This window comes from Ranitomeya imitator, chromosome 7, assembly GCF_032444005.1.
Source record: "Ranitomeya imitator isolate aRanImi1 chromosome 7, aRanImi1.pri, whole genome shotgun sequence".
Taxonomy (NCBI): domain Eukaryota; kingdom Metazoa; phylum Chordata; class Amphibia; order Anura; family Dendrobatidae; genus Ranitomeya; species Ranitomeya imitator.
Window position 1 is genome coordinate 14,415,688 of NC_091288.1, and position 25,152 is coordinate 14,440,839.

The 25,152-nt window shown below is 47.4% G+C and overlaps 1 protein-coding gene and 1 long non-coding RNA gene across 3 annotated transcripts in view; one reads left to right on the top strand and one right to left on the bottom strand.

Annotated features, from left to right (window-relative positions):
• Window positions 1-25,152, top strand: part of LOC138644417 (uncharacterized) — a 301,511-nt gene that overhangs the window by 219,935 nt on the left and 56,424 nt on the right. The gene's annotated exons all lie outside the window — the stretch shown is intronic.
• NHEJ1 (non-homologous end joining factor 1) overlaps window positions 1-25,152 on the bottom strand; it is an 81,420-nt gene that overhangs the window by 2,038 nt on the left and 54,230 nt on the right. For both annotated transcript variants that reach the window (XM_069732753.1, XM_069732754.1), the window contains exon 6: window positions 908-1,004. In XM_069732753.1, coding sequence (XP_069588854.1) covers window positions 908-1,004 — 97 coding nt within the window. The remainder of the gene's footprint in view (window positions 1-907; window positions 1,005-25,152) is intronic.

Consider the following 25,152-nt stretch of genomic DNA (forward strand, 5'->3'; position numbering starts at 1 on the left):
CTGACCACGGGGGGCCGACACTCTAATGGCCACCGTGCACTGCAGCAATGACGTCCTGTCCCCCACGAGTGGCGCAGAGTCACGTCTCCTTCCTACACTATTCTCCATTGCTGGAGGAGTCTGGTCTGGGGGCTGCAAGCAGAGGAGACCTCATGGAGTTTGCAATTTGGGGGGTCTATAATCAGGTGGGGGCGTCTTAGTCTAGTGTCTATATTTAAAGGGGTCTACCTACAGGGGGCCAATGGGAGGACTCTGCAGACGCGAGGGGCCGTAGACACGAGGGGTCTGGTCTGCAATGTCTAGGTTTGTATTGAGGAGAGACGTGGTCTGGTGCCAATATAAAGGTGATATAGAGGGATCTAGAGTCTATAAACAGGAGGGGTCTGTAAATGAGGGGAATAGGGTTGTATACAGGGGGTATTATTTCTATAAATGGGTCCTGATTTTAGTGTCTACATAATGGGGTCTGGGGTTGATATAGAATTTCTCCCAGAATCTGTATAAAGTGGGCTCAGGTCTGGGGTCTGTATAAAAAAGGGTCTGGTCTGGGGTTTGGGGTCTGTAAATGAGGTGGGGGAGGGTTGTATATGGGGGTCCTGGTCTGTATAAAGTGAGGGTCTGCTCTGTTTGGGGTCCTCTGTGGGCACCATACATACCACTACTGATTGCTGTAGATCGGGGGAGGGGTGCCCTATATAAATGGGCATCTTCTCAGAAGTTGGAGGCTATTGGCAGCCTTGTGGGGGCATTACAGACCCTGGTTATACGGACCAACATTACATGCCATTCAAAGCCCCCCTACTGTGCCGTGGAGCGTAACGTCCGTGCGTCCCCTTCTCCATATCTCGGTGACACAGACGATGAGCGGCAGGTTTTCAGGTTGACGCCGGTAACTCTTTCCTCTCACCTGTAGTTTCCTGCTGTTCCTGAATGACAACCACATCGCGGTATAACTGCTGCAGCCGATCGCTGAGCGCCGACGGTCCGCGCTGCTCCGGAATATTCTGAAACAACATAATATAAATGTCAGAGTCTGAAGATCCAATATGGATTGAAGCAATCAGGGAATGTGGGGGCAGAGAAGGCAAAATATTCACAAAGGGCACAAAAAGCCAAATCCTGATATTTGTAGATTTTGGTAAGAAGGTAAAATATCTGGACTAAATAAAACAAATCATATGTAGAGTTTCACACTAAAGTTAAAGACCAGATCTAGAGGTAATAACCACTGAGCCAGTTAAGGAGACAACACGGAGGAGCAACAGTAATGCCAGGAGTCCAAACTAACCACTGAGCCAGCAGGAGAACGCCATTGATGCCAGGAGACTGAACTAACCACTGAGCCAGCAGAAGAGCCACGGTGATTCCAGAAGATAGAACTAACCACCGATTCAGCAGGATATCCCCAGTGATGCCAGGGGACTGAACTAACCAATGAGCCAGCAGGAGAACGCCATTGATGTCAGGAGACCAAGCTAACCAATGAGCCAGCAGGGCAGCCTCGGTAATGCCAGGAGACAGAATTAACCACTGAGCCAACAGGAGGGCCCTGATAATTCCAGGAGAGTGAACTAAATACTGAGTCAGCAGGTGGGCCCCAGTGATGCCAGGAGACCAAACTAACCTCTGAGCCAGCAGAAGTACTCCATTGATGCCAGGAGACTGAACTAACCACTGAGCCAGCAGAAGAGCCACGGTGATTCCAGAAGATAGAACTAAACACCGATTCAGCAGGATAGCCCCAGTGATGCCAGAGGACTAAACTTACCACGGAGCCAGCAGGACAGACCTGGTGATGCCAGGAGACCAAACTAATTGAGACAGGAGGGCAGCCGTGGTGATGCCAGGGGACTGAACTAACCACTGAGCCAGCAGGGCAGCCCCAGTGATACCAGTTGACTGAACTAACCTGAGCCAGCAGGGCAGCCCCAGTCGTGCCAGGGGACTGAACTAACCACTGAGCCAGCAGGCCAGCCCCAGTGATGCCATGGGACTGAACTAACCACTGAGCCAGCAGGCCAGCCCCAGTGATGCCAGTTGACTGAACTAACCACTGAGCCAGCAGGACAGCCCCAGTGATGCCAGGGGACTGAACTAACCACTGTGCCAGCAGGACAGCCCTGGTGATGAGTATGAGATATAACACGAGCGCTATAGTCGGATTTCTCTAGCGGAGATTTGTACATTTAGTGTTCGCCACTAGGAGGATACAGGAACTTCGTTCTCATTATTGGTTCTCAGCAGTGGGACCCCCAGAGAGTAGACACTTAACACTTATACTGTACTGATTAAAAAAAAACCTTTAAGGACCATAGGCCTCTCCTGGGGTCTGCAGCTTTATATCCAGGATCCTCTGTGACGGGGAATGAAGATGGGACGATGTTTCTCTACAAACAGCGACTCAAGGTTGTGTAAAAGACGTAAGAGCTGATAACGCCGACGACTGGAGCAGCCGATGCTGCGCCACCGCGGCCCGGACAGCGCATCAGATGTAGAGGACGTCACTGCCTCCTTCCCTGGTGCCCCGTCTGCCCCTGAGCCAGGCTCCGCTCCCCTCTGTACCAGTCTGTTACGGTCCTTTATACCTGGATTTTGTATGTAAACTCTCTTCTTCACATGTAAAGCAGCCGGGAAGTCAGGGGTTAATAAATAAAAATAAAGAAAAACCCACAAGAAACACTTTCCTTATCTTGCCCCAATTTCATGTAATCATTTGCAGTGCATCATGGGAGCGTAGAGGTCAAGGTGACAGCCAATGGGACATGATCATCTTCAGGAAGCGAATGACGGCTGACATTCTTAATCTTTGGATGTGAACAAAGAAGAAATCGGACATAGCTTTATGTTGTTTTCTACCTTCTCTGATTGGTGGCTCCAGATCTGATGAAGTCTATTAGTGCCTGTGGTAGTCTGAAATCCACCCCCCTCATCACAGGCTCCATCATACTGCGCCTCCACCATGCTTCACACTGCGCCTCCACCATGCTTCACACTGCACCTCCACCATGCTTCACACTGCTCCTCCACCATGCTTCACACTGCTCCTCCACCATGCTTCACACTGCACCTCCACCATGCTTCACACAGCGCCTCCAGCATGCTTCACACTGCTCCTCCACCATGCTTCACACTGCTCCTCCACCATGCTTCACACTGCACCTCCACCATGCTTCACACTGCTCCTCCACCATGCTTCACACAGCGCCTCCAGCATGCTTCACACTGCTCCTCCACCATGCTTCACACTGCTCCTCCACCATGCTTCACACTGCTTCTCCACCATGTTTCACACTGCTCCTCCACCATGTTTTACACTGCACCTCCACCATGCTTCACACAGCGCCTCCAGCATGCTTCACACTGCTCCTCCACCATGTTTCACACTGCTCCTCCACCATGTTTTACACTGCACCTCCACCATGCTTCACACTGCTTCTCCACCATGTTTCACACTGCTCCTCCACCATGTTTTACACTGCACCTCCACCATGCTTCACACTGCGCCTCCAGCATGTTTTACACTGCTCCTCCACAATGCTTCACACTGCGACTCCACCATGCTTCACACTGCGACTCCACCATGTTTCACACTGCTCCTCCACCATGTTTTACACTGCACCTCCACCATGCTTCACACTGCTTCTCCACCATGTTTCACACTGCTCCTCCACCATGTTTTACACTGCACCTCCACCATGCTTCACACTACTTCTCCACCATGTTTCACACTGCTCCTCCACCATGTTTTACACTGCACCTCCACCATGCTTCACACTGCTTCTCCACCATGTTTCACACTGCTCCTCCACCATGTTTTACACTGCACCTCCACCATGCTTCACACTGCGCCTCCAGCATGTTTTACACTGCTCCTCCACAATGCACCTCCACCATGCTTCACACTGCGACTCCACCATGCTTCACACTGCGACTCCACCATGTTTTACACTGCACCTCCACCATGCTTCACACTGCTTCTCCACCATGTTTCACACTGCTCCTCCACCATGTTTTACACTGCACCTCCACCATGCTTCACACTGCTCCTCCACCATGTTTTACACTGCACCTCCACCATGCGTCACACTGCGCCTCCACCATGCTTCACACTGCGACTCCGCCATGCTTCACACTGCTCCTCCACCATGTTTTACACTGCGACTCCGCCATGCTTCACACTGCTCCTCCACCATGTTTTACACTGCGCCTCCAGCATGCTTCATACTGCGCCTCCACCATGCTTCACGCTGTGACTCCACCATGCTTCACACTGGCACCTCCACCATGCTTCGCACTGCGCTTCCACCATGCTTCGCACTGCTCCTCCAGCATGCTTCGCACTGCTCCTCCACCATGCTTCGCACTGCGCCTCCACCATGCTTCGCACTGCGCCTCCACCATGCTTCACACTGCGCCTCCAGCATGCTTCACACTGCGCCTCCAGCATGCTTCACACTGCAACTTTGCCATGCGTCACACTGCGCCTCCACCATGCATCACACTGCGCCTCCAGCATGCTTCACACTGCGCCTCCACCATGCTTCACACTGCGCCTCCTCCATGCTTCACTGTGCCTCAGCCATGTTTTACACTGCGCCTCCAGCATGCTTCACACTGCTACTTTGCCATGCTTCACACTGCGCCTCCGCCATGCTTCACACTGCGCCTCCACCATGCTTCACACTGCTCCTCCAGCATGCTTCACACTGCGCCTCCACCATGCTTCACACTGCTCCTCCAGCATGCATCACACTGCGCCTCCACCATGCTTCGCACTGCTCCAGCATGCTTCGCACTGCTCCTCCAGCATGCATCACACTGCGCCTCCACCATGCTTCGCACTGCTCCAGCATGCTTCGCACTGCGCCTCTAGCATGCTTCGCACTGCTCCTCCACCATGCTTCACTGTGCCTCAGCCATGTTTTACATTGTGCCTCCAGCATGCTTCACACTGCGCTTCCACCACGCTTCAGACTGCAACTCTGCCATGCTTCACACTGCGCCTCCAGCATGCTTCACACTGCGACTCCACCATGCTTCATACTGCAGCTATGCTTGTTCAGATTGGTAGTTGAGAATAAGCAATAGGTTCTGCAGGAAGCCAGTAAAAAAAGAGCTGATCAGAGTACAAGAGATCATTTCATATTGGGTGATCAACAACCTGTTTATCGTGAAACGAGCATTCCTAGGAGTCCAGCAGTGTAAGCAGACCTTAAAGGGGTCCTGTCAGCAGGATTTAACTCCCCGAAACATGTAATTTTATCTCAAAGACAAGTCCAGCATTACTTTTACATGGCTGGTCCGTTCATTCATTACTGAGGAATCATTTTTTAATTGATATGCAAACGAGGCTGAAACGCTATGGTAGATCTGAAGCCTCTGTCACGCCAGCTGTATTTCCCGCCTCCTCCAGAACATCTTTGGGTGGAGAATAGAGCTGGAGTGACAGAGGCTTCAGATCTAACATAGCGTTAGAGACTTCTCATCTGCTCTGAATGGAGAGACAGCCGCGCACGTGCAGCTTTTTCCATTCACTACTAGGGGAGTTTCGATAATGGCAGAATGAATAAGCCTGATTGGACATTATCAGAACTCCCATTGAAGTTAACATGAGTGCGCGACAATGTCTTCAAGCAGCCGTGATGGCGCCGTGGAGAGGCGGGCGAGCCTGTGTGTCTCTATTCGCTCCTATGGGGGTTCTGGAAATAGCAGAGCACCCTTGTTAAATGCAAAGATCCCACAGAAGTCAATGGAGAGACACAAGCAGGGTCATCTCTCCATTCACAGTGGCCACGACAGAGGTTGGGGAACCCCTCTAACTGGAGACAGGTGAGACCCCCGATAGGTGGCACTAGCATTGATCAGACATCCATGGCATATCCAGCAGATACAATACCGCTTTATTGGAAAATGGTGACCCAAATCTCATTTACAGGCCATATAGTAATGGTTTCCCTTCACATTACAGTGCATACTTGTGTGGCCACTGACTACAATGTATCTGCTCCATTTGTGCCCCATGTTCCATAGCTTCTAGCGCCACCTCCTTATATGCTCCAATAATGGGACAGCCACGACCTGAACGTCTCCGCAATGACCTGCCTGCAGACAGCCATCATCCTGCGGTCACTGACAACCAGTGCCGTTACTGGGAGCCGCTGCCTCGTTCCATGCCCAGTGCCAGCGCTTACATCATAGATGTCGGGCACAGCACAGAACAGCATCTGCCGTTCCATTTCCCACATTAAAGCCGTCGTCTTGCACTAATGTGTCCTCTGGGCAGCATGAGGAGTATTTTGGGCCTTACTCTCCCCACTTCTTCCAGTATCTCTGTGCAACATTAAAATCCATCTCCGCTCTGGGCTATTTTCACCGCTTCGGGTGAGACAGAAGCAAAGATTAACCCCTCCTCACCTGCGTGTGCGGCTCAGTGCCAGTGGGCACGATGGAAGGTGGGATATCAAGCAGAAAAAAAACGTTACAGCACATCCTAGGTCAGCCACTTAGGCTAAGTGCGCACGCTGCGGATTCCATTGCGGAATTTTCCGCAGCGGATTTGCCAAATTTGCAGTGAAAAACCGCTGCAGTTTTTACTGCGGATTTACCGCGGTTTCTTTTGCGGTTTCCTCTGCGGGTTTTCACCTGCAGATTTCTATTGGAGCAGGGGCAGACCCGCAGCGGAATCCGCAGAAAGAATTGACATGCTGCGGAAAATAAACCGCTGCGTTTCCGTGCGGTTTTTTCCGCAGCATGTGCACTGCGGATTTCATTTCCCATAGCTTTACATAGTACTGTAAATGCATGGGAAACGGCTGCGGATCCGCAGCTGCGGAAACGCTCCGGATCCGCAGCAAAATCCGCAGCGTGTGCACATACCCTTAGACTCCCGGGTTCTGCTGAGCTACAGCCACCATTTTTCATGGCTATGAAGGTATCACCCAGGCTCCATAGAACTACATGGCCCCTGCTCCCTCCTCCCAGTCTACACCTAATTCAATGCAATGACTGATCTAGAGTTATTCAAGTAGTTTTCATGTTTTATGATGAAAAAGTTTGATTAATTTATATATTTTCAAGATCTCTGCTTGCTATCTGTGAATGCGAACTTTTCTTATGGTAAGAGACAGTACACCTGTACACAGTCAGTTCTGGCCCCAGCTGAGAAGTGGATAGAACTGTATCCAGTGTAGACGGTGTTCTGCCACTCCAGACTGATACATTGTGGCAAAGCAAAAGACACGAATCTCAAGTCAAGGTATACATAGAAATAAATCAGAAAAAATTTTTTCCGAAAAAATTAGAAAAAGGGGTGGAAAAATTTCCCACTGTGTATACCAAATGGACAATTACAAGCAGAAAACGGAAAAAAAAAACAACAAAAAAAATGAAATAATGTCCAATAATTTGCTAGATAATATTAATTGACGATATGCAACAATATGAGGTAGAGGGGGGACAAAATACCAAAGAAAGGGCACTATGCCAGGGGACGACAAAATTAATTACGAAAAAAATGAGGTAACACATGAGAATTATATGAAATATTTCATCAAATGCCAAATTAATATAGCCAAATAATTATTCACATATATTAATACCACATCCAGAATAGAAAATCAATGAAATAGTAATGTAACAGGTATATTCATATGTAGAGGTAGATAAATAAAGTGCGAGTGCAGACCTACTAATGGCCAAAGCAGCCAGTACATAATCAAACAGAGGTGGACATAAGTGTGTTAGAGACTTATAATAAGTCCCAAATAAGGCCGCATGATAATTACCTGTAACTAATGTGAAACGTCCCCTGGATGCGCCCTGCCCCGACGCGCGTTTCGGCGTCTGCCTTCGTCAGGGGGGTGGATAGAACTGTATCCAGTGTAGACAGTGTTCTGCCACTCCAGACTGATACATTGTGGCAAAGCAGCAGATACAATTGTATCCACTTCTCCGCTGAGAGCAGGGCTAGCTGTCCACAGGTGTACTGCTGCCGAATGTACTAACAGCAAGCAGAGATATGGAAAATGGGGAGAATGTAAAGCAGAAATTATATTACAAAGTCATAGAACTTTGTATTTATAAAGAAATTGAACTTTAACTAAAATTGGAAAACCGCTTTAATAATACTCTCAGACTGCATGGCACTGCCCGCTCTGCTGAATCGCCATTACGTGGTGTCACGGCCCTTTGATCTGCAGCAGACACGGCTTCCTGAGGGCTCAGTCTTCCTCTATACTCCAGAATCTACTTCACTATCAATTTTTTTTCTATTAACAAATGAAGTGCTGACCAAGAATTGCATGCAATGAACTAATGAAGCGAAAGGATCCTGAAAGCTGAATTCCATCCTTACAAATATGACTTTAGCTGTCATCAGTGTCTGCAGTAACGAGGCAGCGCCCCTCTGTGCACTGCAAGGCGACCAATAGAAATAGCTGCCTGCTTGTCTGGGAAGGAGCAGAGCATAGCATAGCTGAGATAACTCCTCCTACAGGGGAGGTGCTATACAGTCAGCTTCCAGAGGGGGAAGGACACTGACTCTATCCAGAGCTACTCTCACGGTAGTTAAAAAAAAAAAAAGGTATTTTTATGCTAAAAACACTGTGCATTACCTTTAAATCAGTCTAAATTTTACAAGTACGGTCTTATTAGACAGTGAGAGTAATTAAATGGTCAATTCATTTCAATGAACTCTGCAAAAATCAATATTACAAGAAAATGTAAACTTTGAAATATAAATAACTAGAGAAAACTACTTATTTATCTATATATGAGCCCGTTTTACTCCTCTTCTTCCTGTCTGTAAGCTAATCATTCACTTTAAAGTACTGCTAAAATCTAGACAAGAGGGAATGGCAGCTCACTGAGGAGTCAGATTGCAGGTGTCTATAAAAGATTTTGGTAAGAGAGTGAGAAAGACAATGAGATCTTGCTACTTTCTAGCAAGTGACTTAGCTCACCCGAATGCTGGATTCACAGCTACACTGCTCAGTGGTGCTGTATAATATCCCCCATGTTGCTGCTTCTTCTAAACACATGTTACATACAGAAGGGAGAGCAGGAATCCCTGGTGTCTGTGTGCTGTGAATGGGAGACATCATAGCAGTTACTCTTCCCCTACCACCTCAGAGACAAGTGAACATTAGAGAGAGACTACAGAAAATGCAGAATACAAGTCATAGAATGGCCAGAAATAGTGTGATTCCTCATATACACACAACGTGGCTTATTCTAAAATTATAAGTGCAATTTAACGGATCATTTAAAGGACAGAAAGGTGTTAAAATGGTACAAAAATGTTGAGACTTTAATTTTGTGCAGGTCTTGCCACTTTTCAAAACTTGGGCAAGACTTAGCAAGAGGAACATGGCTAACTGTTTTGTAAGTTACAGCTAAAATTTTAGAGAACATCTACACCAGTCAAGAGTTTAGATTTTGACGCACAGACGGCCCAAAAATGCACAAAATTTGGTGTGTGCCACTTAATACACTGGACTAGTCTTACCCCCAAATTGATGTGTGAAATACCCATCTTGATAAATTACCCTTAAAATCTGATTCTATAACTTCAAAGATGGAAAAAAATAGAAGATTATTAACCTTTCTGGATTACTGGATCGTAGAAATCGTACTATAATTATCATAGAATAGAAGCACAAAAGTCTAAATGAAATGACCCATGTTTTTCAAATTCTGGCCAACCAATATGCATAATAGGCGCGTGCAGAATCCATGCTCTGTGCATAAAGCAGGGTAACAAGACAAACAGCGGCCAATAGGGGGCGCTTTCAGCAAAAACAGCTTTTTGGCACTTGGTAGTTTGATTCTGAAAAGGCCTTTTAATCAATGATGGACCCTGCGTTTCTTTAGCTCTCCTGACATGTCCGGGACTCCTGCTCGTGTTGTTTCTCTGTTATTCCTGCGCGATGTGTATGAATACACTGACAACTGGGTGTTACCATTCCGCCTTGTAGATTTGTTGGGTCCCTGTAATGTTCCTATAATGATCCCATTATTTAATAAAATCCTGCAATTGGCAGTCAATGAGCATCAAAAAACTGAAGAACGCTTGTGCCTATGTGAATGGACTGAAGGCCAAATACCGCTCTAGTCCGTAATTAACCAAGTCATTAATCTTCATTTAATATGACGATCCCGTACAGTTCCCCACATTAGCCGGCTGTGATGTATGCAGCACGTACAGGGCGCTGACATTATAGATTCATTACTACTGTAGTCACCAAGTCACTATTAATAAGGCCGTGTCTACAGCTAATGGGCTGCAGGGTCTGTCCTGATTGCTGCTATGTGCCCTCCAGAGCTGCACTCTCCGCTTATCCTTGCTCTATGACAACTTTCTTGAGTCTAGTAAACGGTGTTTAAAGAGAATTTCCAGTTCTGCTGAAAAAAATGTTAATCATCTGATAAAAGGAGCTGCACTCACTATTCTGCTGGTGCAGTCACTGTGTACACACATTACTTTACTGATCCTGAGTTACATCCTGTATTATACTCCAAAGCTGCACTCACTATTCTGCTGGTGCAGTCACTGTGTACATACATTACATTACTGATCCTGTGTTACATCCTGTATTATACTCCAGAGCTGCACTCACTATTCTGCTGGTGCAGTCACTGTGTACATACATTACATTACTGATCCTGAGTTACATCCTGTATTATTCTCCAGAGCTACACTCACTATTCTGCTGGTGCAGTCACTGTGTACATACATTACATTACTGATCCTGAGTTACATCCTGTATTATACCCCAGAGCTGCACTCACTATTCTGCTGGTGCAGTCACTGTGTACATACATTACATTACTGATCCTGCGTTACATCCTGTATTATACCCCAGAGCTGCACTCACTATTCTGCTGGTGCAGTCACTGTGTACATACATTACATTACTGATCCTGAGTTACATCCTGTATTATATCCCAGAGCTGTACTCACTATTCTGCTGGTGCAGTCACTGTGTACATACATTACATTACTGATCCTGAGTTACCTCCTGTATTATACCCCAGAGCTGCACTCACTATTCTGCTGGTGCAGTCACTGTGTACATACATTACATTACTGATCCTACGTTACATCCTGTATTATACTCCAGAGCTGCACTCACTATTCTGCTGGTGCAGTCACTGTGTACATACATTACTGATCCTGAGTTACAGTTGTGGCCAAAATTATTGACACCCCTGCAATTCTGTCAGATAATACTCAGTTTCTTCCTGAAAATGATTGCAAACACAAATTCTTTGGTATTATCTTCATTTAATTTGTCTTAAATGAAAAAACACAAAAGAGAATGAAGCAAAAAGCAAAACATTGATCATTTCACACAAAACTCCAAAAATGGGCCAGACAAAAGTATTGGCACCCTCAGCCTAATACTTGGTTGCACAACCTTTAGCCAAAATAACTGCGACCAACCGCTTCCGGTAACATCAATGAGTTTCTTACAATGCTCTGCTGGAATTTTAGACCATTCTTCTTTGGCAAACTGCTCCAGGTCCCTGATATTTGAAGGGTGCCTTCTCCAAACTGCCATTTTTAGATCTCTCCACAGGTGTTCTATGGGATTCAGGTCTGGACTCATTGCTGGCCACCTTAGAAGTCTCCAGTGCTTTCTCTCAAACCATTTTCTAGTGCTTTTTGAAGTGTTTTGGGTCATTTTCCTGCTGGAAGACCCATGACCTCTGAGGGAGACCCAGCTTTCTCACACTGGGCCCTACATTACGCTGCAAAATTTGTTGGTAGTCTTCAGACTTCATAATGCCATGCACACGGTCAAGCAGTCCAGTGCCAGAGGCAGCAAAGCAACCCCAAAACATCAGGGAACCTCCGCCATGTTTGACTGTAGGGACCGTGTTCTTTTCTTTGAATGCCTCTTTTTTTCTCCTGTAAACTCTATGTTGATGCCTTTGCCCAAAAAGCTCTACTTTTGTCCCATCTGACCAGAGAACATTCTTCCAAAACGTTTTAGGCTTTTTCAGGTAAGTTTGGCAAACTCCAGCCTGGCTTTTTTATGTCTCGGGGTAAGAAGTGGGGTCTTCCTGGGTCTCCTACCATACAGTTCCTTTTCATTCTGACGCCGACGGATAGTACGGGTTGACACTGTTGTACCCTCGGACTGCAGGGCAGCTTGAACTTGTTTGGATGTTAGTCGAGGTTCTTTATCCAACATCCGCACAATCTTGCGTTGAAATCTCTTGTCAATTTTTCTTTTCCGTCCACATCTAGGGAGGTTAGCCACAGTGCCATGAGCTTTACACTTCTTGATGACACTGCGCACGGTAGACACAGGAACATTCAGGTCTTTGGAGATGGACTTGTAGCCTTGAGATTGCTCATGCTTCCTCACAATTTGGTTTCTCAAGTCCTCAGACAGTTCTTTGGTCTTCTTTCTTTTCTCCATGCTCAATGTGGTCACACAAGGACACAGGACAGAGGTTGAGTCAACTTTAATCCATGTCAACTGGCTGCAAGTGTGATGTAGTTATTGCCAACACCTGTTAGGTGCCACAGGTAAGTTACAGGTGCTGTTAATTACACTAATTACAGAAGCATCACAGGATTTTTCGAACAGTGCTAATACTTTTGTCCACCCCCTTTTTTATGTTTGGTGTGGAATTATATCCAATTTGGCTTTAGGACAATTCTTTTTGTGTTTTTTCATTTAAGACAAATTAAATGAAGATAATAATAACAAAGAATTTGTGTTTGCAAAGAAACTGAGTATTATCTGACAGAATTGCAGGGGTGTCAATACTTTTGGCCACAACTGTACATCCTGTATTATACTACAGAGCTGCACTCACTATTCTGCTGGTGCAGTCACTGTATACATACGTTACATTACTGATCCTGAGTTACGTCCTGTATTATACTCCAGAGCTGCACTCACTATTCTGCTGGTGCAGTCACTGTGTAACATAGTAACATAGTAACATAGTTAGTAAGGCCGAAAAAAGACATTTGTCCATCCAGTTCAGCCTATATTCCATCATAATAAATACCCAGATCTACGTCCTTCTACAGAACCTAATAATTGTATGATACAATATTGTTCTGCTCCAGGAAGACATCCAGGCCTCTCTTGAACCCCTCGACTGAGTTCGCCATCACCACCTCCTCAGGCAAGCAATTCCAGATTCTCACTGCCCTAACAGTAAAGAATCCTCTTCTATGTTGGTGGAAAAACCTTCTCTCCTCCAGACGCAAAGAATGCCCTCTTGTGCCCGTCACCTTCCTTGGTATAAACAGATCCTCAGCGAGATATTTGTATTGTCCCCTTATATACTTATACATGGTTATTAGATCGCCCCTCAGTCGTCTTTTTTCTAGACTAAATAATCCTAATTTCGCTAATCTATCTGGGTATTGTAGTTCTCCCATCCCCTTTATTAATTTTGTTGCCCTCCTTTGTACTCTCTCTAGTTCCATTATATCCTTCCTGAGCACCGGTGCCCAAAACTGGACACAGTACTCCATGTGCGGTCTAACTAGGGATTTGTACAGAGGCAGTATAATGCTCTCATCATGTGTATCCAGACCTCTTTTAATGCACCCCATGATCCTGTTTGCCTTGGCAGCTGCTGCCTGGCACTGGCTGCTCCAGGTAAGTTTATCATTAACTAGGATCCCCAAGTCCTTCTCCCTGTCAGATTTACCCAGTGGTTTCCCGTTCAGTGTGTAATGGTGATATTGATTCCCTCTTCCCATGTGTATAACCTTACATTTATCATTGTTAAACCTCATCTGCCACCTTTCAGCCCAAGTTTCCAACTTATCCAGATCCATCTGTAGCAGTGTACATACATTACATTACTTATCCTGAGTTACATCCTATATTATACTCCAGAGCTGCACTCACTATTCTGCTGGTGCAGTCACTGTGTACATACATTACATTACTGATCCTGAGTTACGTCCTGTATTATACTCCAGAGCTGCACTCACGATTCTGCTGGTGCAGTCACTGTGTACATACATTACATTACTGATCCTGAGTTACATCCTGTATTATACTCCAGAGCTGCACTCACTATTCTGCTGGTGCAGTCACTGTGTACATACATTACATTACTGATCCTGAGTTACGTCCTGTATTATACCCCCAGAGCTAAACTCACAATTCTGCTGGAGTGACACGGCAGTTGAAGTTCTTCTTTAAGGTGCTGTCCCATAAAAAACAACCCCTTTAATTTGAGCGCTAAGGATCATTACACGCATGGTAAATGCAGTATTACATGTCAGCCTTCAGAATAGTCATCCATGTCTGGTACAGGCCCTGGCTCAGTGGAAGACCCCCTCTATGTTGTTCATATGCTCTAATGGGGCATATGGGCAGGGTGGTCTTGTATTTTACTCCAGCCACTTCCAGAGCTGCATTCAGATTCCCAGAATTCTAACTGCAGCTTTGGATGTGACCGGAGACCAGAGATGATTTTGCAGCTTCACTCATCATTTAGTCTGTGCTTCAGTTTGGTGACTGCTATAAATAAGTGCCCCCCCTGGGTGTAGAATTGGATGTAGTCAGCGATCATCGACCCCACAAATCTAAAAATATTCTCCAAAATTTATATTTATCCAAAATGAGAAAACAAATTGCTTAAACCAAACTTTACACTGCGCCATGTGGCCGGGGCGCTCGCGCCATCAGACTGCAGCCTCCTGATTGAAGTGGCCGGTGGGCTGACAACGGATCGAGACACCGGTGCCCTCAGACGTCTGCCCGCGGGCCCGGGGCCATGTGGGCACCGCACTCCGTCTCATCATCTGTCCACCACAGATAATGATCTGCTCGCCAGCTTCCATCCAACACAAAACTGGCAAGAAGGTCACGGTCTGACTGCCAGAAACGGGTGTGAAGACTTCTTTGTGCCCACCAGCGGCAGCCATGTGTACCTGCCACCAGGGGGAGACAACTGCCCCTGGGTATCCAAGCTGGGTCTATGTAGGGTGAGGGTCTCCTACAGCCAACACCATTGCTTCTCCTACTACAAGAGGCAGAATTCTGATTATAGCTCTGGATGTGATTGAAGTATATGACGTAAGATCAGTTGTAGATATGGGGGTAGAGCGATGTGTTATTAGGAATCAAAAGTGGTCGACCCCCGTGCTTATATTTACTAGAGGGATCCAAGGGGCACCCTTATGAATTCTGCATGCAGCTCTGGATGTGACTGGAGTTTATGATATTCTCTCAAGATCAGCTATAGATATAGAAGTAAATGGATGTGTATACTAGGAGCCAATAGATAGTGTCTCAATGGCTTATATTTACTGGCCGTGCTCCAAAAGGCATCTTGCTGAATTATGAATGCAGCTCTGGATGTGAGTAGAGTATATAGTATTCTCTCAAGATCAGCTATAGATATAGAAGTAAATGGATGTATATACCAGGAGCGAATAGTGTCTCAATGGCTTATATTTACTGGCCGTGCTCCGAACGGCATCTTGCTGAGTTATGAATGCAGCTCTGGATGTGATTGGAGTACATGATGTTAACTCAAGATCAGTAGAGATATGTGAGAGTATGACTGAAGGGCCACGTATGTGACTGGAGTATAGATCTAGGGGACTGTATTATTTTAGAATTAAGCAGGTTTTTAATACAATTGTCTGAAAAGCTGTACTCTCAGCCATATCGGATGTAACCCAGCTTTCCCAGACCCAGATAACGGTAATTGTTAACAAGCTGGCAAACGACAAATCAATGGCTACTTTTTACTACGGACTGAAGAGGCATCTGGCAGAATTCAGATTGCAGCTCTGGATGTGACAATAGGGGAGCTGTACCGTCAGGCAGCCTGTCACCCAACTTCCACAGAAGTAGATAAAAATATTAAAAGGTTCACATGAGAGAAGAGCTTGTGGGTCGGCCAGCAGAATTCGGAGTGCAGCTCTGGATGTAACCCTGGACCTTTGCATCGGTCATATATAGTGGTTCCCATAACACAGGGGCGAGATGCCCTTGTGATACGTTCTCCTGCCCCTGTGATTGCAGTTTGCCACTTGTCGCTGTATTTCGGGGATTGCGGGACTGGCACGGCCGCGCAGTCACAGGCTCGCCTTTCTTCCCGGCGGGTGTCATTCCTGGCAGCGATGAAGGGATCTTTCAGTGCCTACATGTTTATCTTCCCTCTGGGAGTGACCCGGCTCGGCCGGCCCAGGCTGTAGCCCGTAGCGTGCCATCTACCCCGTGTGCCAGGGGGCACCGGCGCTGACACATTCCTGATGATCCCGTGACCGGCGAGGGCTGGAAGTGCTCCCTCATATGGGAAGTGAGCGTTTCCTAATCCGGAGCCTCCATTTCCTAAAGTAACTTTATCCTAAAGCCCGTAATCTCCAGTAATCCCGCTCCGGCTGCAGATCCTGCGCTCCACAGCATCGGCTAAATCCACTAATCCCGGACATTAACAAGGCCACTCACCCTGCAAGAAAAGGCTGCAAAGTGGCACAAATCATTTCTGCATCGATTTCAAGATCTCTGCTTGCAGTCAGTGAATGGAAGAATTGTCTATTTAATTCTCCGGGCTTAAAATGTAGGTTCTAAGGTCGGTTCTAGACTGGGGTCAAAGTGCAGAGACCGCGCAGCAATAGTCAACACGATGGGGCAGAATCGCTGCTCTCCTCCGATACTGAAGATGGACGGACTAGAAAGTCTTTGGGGTCTGTCCTCAGTACTGGGGTCCCGGACATCCACGGATCACAACTTTTCTGAAAGTGCACGACACTTTAAAACCCATCCTCACACACATGCAGGCTCGTTACTGTGTATCAGAGCATTTTCCAAACATTTTAACATTAAGATTCCCATTCACGCGACATTAATACTTTTGCGCCAATGCCTATAAAATGCTAAAATCCCCAGAAATCTTGTAAATTCCTCATTTCAAATTCTACCGTTTTGTGTACACAGCTCCTATGCCAACTTATGTTTCTCCATGGTAACATACAAACCCTGTGTAGTCTGATCCTGCAGTCCTATATTTGCTCGCTCTGCCTCCTCTCGATAACCCACAGGCAGCAGAAGAGTAACACATATTTGCAGGGTCAGACTACACCAGGTATGTTTGTAGTCTGTAACCATGGAGACGCATGGTTCTGCAAAGGAGCTGTATACAAGAAACGAAAACATGTTTAATCTAAATTATTCATTAAATCGCTTTATTTTTCATTTTAGACGCACCAGACCAATAACAATAATAAGCACGATGTCTGAAGGGGCTTAAAGGGGAAGCGACCTTTTAAGGGGAAGCAACGTTTATGGAATATCAGAAGACTGACTTTTAGCTTCCAGAATGTGTCTAGTGAAGGTCAGAGTGGGGGGCTATAACGCTCCTAAGCAACCTGGGCCCCGAGGTACTGCGCAGTGTCTTGACTGTACACCTTATGGGTCAGAACTAGCAGTTTGGGGGGGTCTTGTAAGCAGGGAGACGCATAGCTTTGCATATTAGCTGTGTACACATAACGGTAGGAGAGTTTTAAACAACACCATCATCAAAAGCGCTCCGTTTGTTACCATTATGAATGCCAGTCACATACGATATTTCAGAACGAAGGCCTAAAAATGAGATTAGTTCTTTGGTGTCACCATGTGAAGAGCCAGAAGCCTGACAAGGTGGAAGTCGTCAGCGGGGCTGCGTACACAGACGGCGAGGGGAGCGGGACGCAGCCCAGGGCCCGGGACGTTTCATTGCCAACAATCAGAGCTTACTAAGTAGGTCAGAGCCGAGGCACCTTCTCAGGTAGCCCAAGGCCGTGACCCCCTGATCACAACGGGGGGATTCAGAGGCTTCACCTTAAAATATGCCGCTTCCTGCACGGCCAGAATATGTACATTGCTGCCTGCGGCTTGGCACGGGCCGGACCTGCTCCCCATGGTCAGGGCTGACATGAAACATCTGGGACCCCCGGAGCTGACCAGGCCAATCAGACGGCAGCACGGCACCCTGTCACCGAGGTGCCACCGCAGGAGGAGGCGGAGGGCGCACACACATTTACACTGCTGTATTATAAGTGTAGATTATGTCCAATGAACAGGATCACGGCGGAGTCACGGCCGCCGCACGGCAAAAGAAAAGCCGCCATTTATATGGACTGGATATAAAAGGAGCGCAAGAAAACAGACGAGACGGCGCTTATTACTGAGATCACGGCGCAAAATTCCAGGAATTAGGAATATTACATGTACAGAATACAGATGTAGCAGAGCCGAGTCTGTCATCGGTATTCACATAGGACTCATTATCCATCAGAGATGTAGCAGGGCCGAGTATGTCATTGGTATTCACATAGGACTCATCATCCACCAGAGATGTAGCAGGGCCGAGTCTGTCATCAGTAATTACCTAGAGCTCATCATCCATCAGAGATGTAGCAGGGCCGAGTCTGTCATCAGTAATTACCTAGAGCTCATCATCCATCAGAGATGTAGCAGGGCCGAGTCTGTCATCGGTATTCACATAGGACTCATCATCCATCAGAGATGTAGCAGGGCCGAGTATGTCATCGGTATTCACATAGAGCTCATCATTCATCAGAGATGTAGCAGGGCCGAGTATGTCATCGGTATTCACATAGAGCTCATCATCCATCAGAGATGTAGCAGAGCCAAGTCTGTCATCAGTAATTACCTAGAGCTCATCATTCATCATAGATGTAGCAGAGCTGAATCTGTCATCAGTATTTACATAGATGAAGTAAAAATGGAGCGGTCATAGGGAGCGCAAGCGACACAGTTCAGCTGGTATTAAAAAGTCTTCATTTCAATGGTGGAAATATTAAATGAAGACTTTTTAATACCAGCTGAACTGTGTCACTTGTGCTCCATATGAGCGGTCCTTTTTTACTTCATCCAGTCTTATCCTCTTCTGAGGCATCCGGCCGGAGCTGCAGCGTGACATCTGCACTAAAAAACTCCCAGCACCAGCTTGGCGCTCCTGTGAAGCCACCTATTCCGACTCTGTTCACAATCAGTATTTACATAGGACTCTTCATCCATCAGAGATGTAGCAGAGCCGAATCTGTCATCAGTATTTACATAGAACTCATCATCCATCAGAGATGTAGCAGAGCCGAATCTGTCATCAGTATTTACATAGAACTCATCATCCATCAGAGATGTAGCAGAGCCGAATCTGTCATCAGTATTTACTTAGAACTCATCATCCATCAAAGATGGAGCCGAGCCGAGTCTGTCATTGGTATTTACATAGAGCTCATCATCCATCGTAGACATAGCAGAGCAGAGTCTGTCATCAGTATTCACATAGGACTCATTTTCCATCAAAGATCGAGCCGAGTCTGTCATTGGTATTTACATAGAGCTCATCATCCATCGTAGACGTAGCAGAGCAGAGTCGGTCATCAGTATTCACATAGGACTCATTTTCCATAATAGATGTAGCAGAGTCGAGTCTGTCATCGGTATTCACATAGAGCTCATCATCCATCGTAGATGTAGCAGGGCCGAATTGGTCATCAGTATTTACATAGGACTCATCATCCAGGATCACCGTGATGCACATTCGGCTCTGCTATATCTGTATCTCCTGGTGATTTCATTTTTCATCGCATAATAAGACGTTCTTCCTCTTTCTAGAACACTTGGTTTCACGATTTCTCTTCATCTTCAATAACTCTGTTTGCTGTCAGTGAAGAGTCACATTTTTGCTCACATCAGGCGGTTGCAAACGTCTTCCCTAGAACTGCTCATACAGCTGAAGGTTTGTTACTATGTATCAGCCCAGATCTGAGAATAGAAGAGAGACGCTCAGATTTCAGATCTGGTTCCTGGGTAAAGGTTATGATAGTGATGGGGGCTCAGACAAGAAGTGGAAAAGCCGGGACACTAAGGCTGCTTGCCCACGATCAGGAGTAGTCGCGTTTTGGACGCTGCGTTCTACATTACGCAGTTTGTTACATCTCTGCAGATTTACTGCATGTACTGACAGTGTATCCAGGGAAAGTACGGAGGAGACGAGCGTCTCCGCTGCAGAAACTTACATGCTGCGGCTCGGTATGCTGCAGAAACTCACATGCTGCGGCTCGGTATGCTGCAGAAACTCACATGCTGCGGCTCGGTTTGCTGCGGCTCAATATGCTGCAGAAACTCACATGCTGCGGTTCGGTATGCTGCAGAAACTCACATGCTGCGTCTCGGTATGTTGCGGCTCAATATGCTGCAGAAACTCACATGCTGCGGCTCGGTATGCTGCGGCTCAATATGCTGCAGAAACTCACATGCTGCGGCTCGGTATGCTGCAGCTCAGTATGCTGCAGAAACTCACATGCTGCAGCTCGGTATGCTGCGGCTCGGTATGCTGCAGAAACTCACATGCTGCGGCTCGGTATGCTGCGGAAACTCACATGCTGCGGCTCAGTATGCTGCAGAAACTCACATGCTGCATCTCGGTATGTTGCGGCTCAATATGCTGCAGAAACTCACATGCTGCGGCTCGGTATGCTGCGGAAACTCACATGCTGCGGCTCGGTATGCTGCAGAAACTCACATGCTGCGGCTCGGTATGCTGCAGAAACTCACATGCTGCGGCTCGGTATGCTGCGGAAACTCACATGCTGCGGCTCGGTATGCTGCAGAAACTCACATGCTGCGTTTCGGTATGTTGCGGCTCAATATGCTGCAGAAACTCACATGCTGCGGCTCAGTATGCTGCGGCTCAATATGCTGCAGAAACTCACATGCTGCGGCTCGGTATGCTGTGGCTCGGTATGCTGCAGAAACTCACATGCTGCGGCTCGGTATGCTGCAGAAACTCACATGCTGCGGCTCAATATGCTGCAGAAACTCACATGCTGCGGCTCGATATGCTGCGGCTCAATATGCTGCAGAAACTCACATGCTGCGGCTCGGTATGCTGCAGAAACTCACATGCTGCGGCTCGGTATGCTGCAGAAACTCACATGCTGTGGCTCGGTTTGCTGCGGCTCAATATGCTGCAGAAACTCACATGCTGCGGTTCGGTGTGCTGCAGAAACTCACATGCTGCGTCTCGGTATGTTGCGGCTCAATATGCTGCAGAAACTCACATGCTGCGGCTCGGTATGCTGCGGCTCAATATGCTGCAGAAACTCACATGCTGCGGCTCGGTATGCTGCAGCTCAGTATGCTGCAGAAACTCACATGCTGCAGCTCGGTATGCTGCGGCTCGGTATGCTGCAGAAACTCACATGCTGCGGCTCGGTATGCTGCGGAAACTCACATGCTGCGGCTCAGTATGCTGCAGAAACTCACATGCTGCGTCTCAGTATGTTGCAGCTCAATATGCTGCAGAAACTCACATGCTGCAGCTCGGTATGCTGCGGCTCGGTATGCTGCGGAAACTCACATGCTGCGGCTCGGTATGCTGCAGAAACTCACATGCTGCGTCTCGGTATGTTGCGGCTCAATATGCTGCAGAAACTCACATGCTGCGGCTCGGTATGCTGTGGCTCAATATGCTGCAGAAACTCACATGCTGCGGCTCGATATGCTGCGGCTCAATATGCTGCAGAAACTCACATGCTGCGGCTCGGTATGCTGTGGCTCGGTATGCTGCAGAAACTCACATGCTGCGGCTCGGTATGCTGCAGAAACTCACATGCTGCGGCTCGGTATGCTGCGGCTCAATATGCTGCAGAAACTCACATGCTGCGGCTCGATATGCTGCGGCTCAATATGCTGCAGAAACTCACATGCTGCGGCTCGGTATGCTGCGGCTCAGTATGCTGCAGCTCGGTATGCTGCAGAAACTCACATGCTGCGGCTCGGTATGCTGCGGCTCGGTATGCTGCAGAAACTCACACGCTGCGGCTCGGTATGCTGCAGGAACTCACATGCTGCGGCTCGGTATGCTGCAGAAACTCACATGCTGCGGCTCAGTATGCTGCGGCTCGGTATGCTGCAGAAACTCACATGCTGCGGCTCGGTATGCTGCAGAAACTCACATGCTGCGGCTCGGTATGCTGCGGCTCGGTATGCTGCAGAAACTCACATGCTGCGGCTCGGTATGCTGCAGAAATTCACATGCTGCGGCTCGGTATGCTGCGGCTCGTTAAGCCGCAGGTCAGTGTTCGCAGCATTGGAAAGAAGCGCAGAGGGTGCGGGATTTAAAGAAATCCATCCGATGTGCTTGTAATGTGGAACGCAGCTACTGTTGCTAATCGTGGGCACGCAGCCTAAACCAAAAGTTTCTCTTGTGTCCACGCTTGCCATAGGTGCATGTGAGTCTATTGTTTCCTGTTGTCACCCGCTCTGATGCTGCACATTTATAAGCTGCCGGTCTTAGGATTAGCGTCCCTTTAAATCCTTTAGAGGGAGCACATGGCCTTTATGGCTGCAGTCAGGGCTGGCGGGCCAGTAATCGGCTTATAGCTTGTTCCAGCATATTATATGTTAGTTTTGGCACCTGCAGATTTACACATCATATTAACGGATCAGACGCATGGAAATTTCACACGTTTTACTGAGTGTCGAAAACTCATAAACTGCAACCGTGTGTGCAGGAATTGTCATCCAGGTAAGGAAAGACGACCGACATGGCCGGGTGCCCTCGCGGGGTCACAGGTCAATGTTACAACCTGTAGAAATGTATTAAGTAGCAGAATGTTATCACATGTAACTGCTGTGCGCACCGACACTGACACAGATCAGGTACAATGCTGCAGGCACTGGAGACGGTAGTGAAAGCAGCTGCCACTAGGGGGAGCATTAGAAAACTGAGTTACACGCTCCCGAGCTCCCCCTGGTGGTGGCCACAACCAGGCACAATCTTATTATTTAGAGGCTCAGTACAGATTCACAACCATTATATTGACTTTTATTAAATTATGTAACTTTGCAAATAGCCTCGGAAACAATCTCCTACCATTATGTGTATATCGCTGCTGTACAGAGCAGCCTTGGGTGTAGACTTGTGTGTTAGTCTGTACTTGCCAACGGATACACCCAATGTAATGCCAGACTGATGTTGGAGGTTGTCTCACAGATCTCTTCATTCTCATTTCATGCCCCTCCACCAGAATAGGTGATTGGACACTGGGATCTGTCCAAAATAACTGCAGGAAGTCCTGACTTTCGGGGACTTTGCCGATACCCCGGAGATTTTCCATCTCTCTCGGTAGTCAGACGCTCTCCCGGTTTTCTTGGGAGAGTTGGCAAACTTGTGTTACTTTCTTCTATCTGCTGCATTTTCAAGAAGAGGAGTGGAGTAAGGCAGGATCTGTTTGTAGTCTGTAACCATGGAGACACATAGGTCTGCATAGGAGCTGCAAACCAAAAAAAAGTTTGTCCTTGTAAATCCAAAGCTTTACTGTTGAATCAATGTATTGAAAAGTACAACGACCCCTATCCAAATATAAAAGGTCGCACCTTAAATCTGCAGATGCACCTAGAGGTGCATATCTCATAATTACTGTGATTTAAAGGGGCCTGTCTTTAAATATTGCTGCCAGTTTGCCTAATAAAAGGTATATTTTGGCAAGAATGAGCAGACCACTGAGGTCTGATCTCTGAGACCCCCACCTACCCACCAGAACTTCTGTCCCTTTTGGGGCACTGGAGCAAGCACCATTCATTATAGATTGTCTGCAGCGGTCCCACAGAGAATGATTGGTGCGGTGGAGCGCCCGCCCAATTGCCCGAGGTTTTGGCAGTTCTCACCTGCCCTATGAAGAAGTTACAAATTTCTGTTGCTGGAGGAATTTCCCTTTAAAATACCTTATACTCTTCGCCCTGATTCACCATTTGGGGGGCGGGGGGGGCGCTAAGTCCCTTTTCTTTTTAGGTCTTGTTGCATCCGTCAACATTTTTGGAGTCTAATTCCTCGAAATGAGCTGATGAAGTTTGCACAAAGTAAAAAAAAATGTCCTTTTTGTCTTTTCTGTAATTTGCAACTTTTTAGTGCACAAAGGTCGCACCTTCTGCTAAAATGTTGCAAAGTTTTGCCAACACTTTGGGGGCATATAAAATCACTATATGGACTAAATTTGCTCCAAAATATTGTGTCTGATTAATCAGCCGCAAATATCTGGAAAATCCAATCCTCCCCCCACAGTGGAGAACGAAAAAGATAACAGGTGAACACTTCTAAAACAGACCATGAAGAAGATGCAAATGAAAAGAACCAGGTGAAAAAGCAGCAAAACCAAGAGGAGCGGATGCATCGATGGAGCGGAGTGTTTGCAGCGGAATGCAATCTATTGCTCTCTGTTATCAGCCACAGGACCCGTGGCCATTGTCTACGCTGATCGCCGCGGCCACTTTCATACATTGTCGCTGTCGGGTTTAGCGTCTTTAGCACTTGGGCCGATGGAGTTTAACGTCTCCTGGAAGGAATTTTAACCCCGTCTCGCCCGGCAGCGGAGGAAATCTAATGATTCCATTGTGTGCCATTATCAGGAGGCGGCTTTATGGGGGGAGATGAAGGGCTTCCCGGAGTCTGGCCCCAGCTTTTCTCCGAGCTCCTGGTCTGGCTGCTGGGGACAGAGCCGCGCCGTTTTATTGAGAAACCTGACTCTCGGGTTCGGAGTCCGTGGGGACCGACCTTCGAAATCCGACTGAGTAAGGCCCTGTGTAAGAAGGGGGACTTTTCACCATTTTTTTTTTTTTTTTCCGTCTTTTAAAACTAAAAATACCCTCGCACGCACAAACAGAAAAACAAACATAATAAAAGGTGAGACACTCCCCGGTATTCATGCGAAAATAACTCTGGTTAGCCGTGAGGTGAAAGCGCCCGCCTGTCAGACCGGCCGGCCAGACCCCTTATTACCCTCAGCCCAGGGAGCAGCTGGAAAGGGGAGAGCGGGCGGACGGTGCGGCCAAAAAAAGGACCAGAAGCCTCCGGGATTGTGCCACATGGGATCATAGCATTAGTACGGAGGATTTGGGGGGATTTGGCCCTTTGATGGCCCCGTGAAGTGAGATTGGGATGTTTGCGCTGGAGACTAGCCAATCAGGGATCAGCATTCCAAGTGCGGAGAAGCACGGGAGCCACCGCAATACAGGTAGCGGAGGGAGGGGGCGCAGCCAGACCCCCGCCAGGGAAGCGATAGGTTTAGCGCAGCGGAAACAATGCCGGCTACTGTATATTTTACGAGGTAAGGAGCACAGGACAGGAAGGGGAATGGAGACA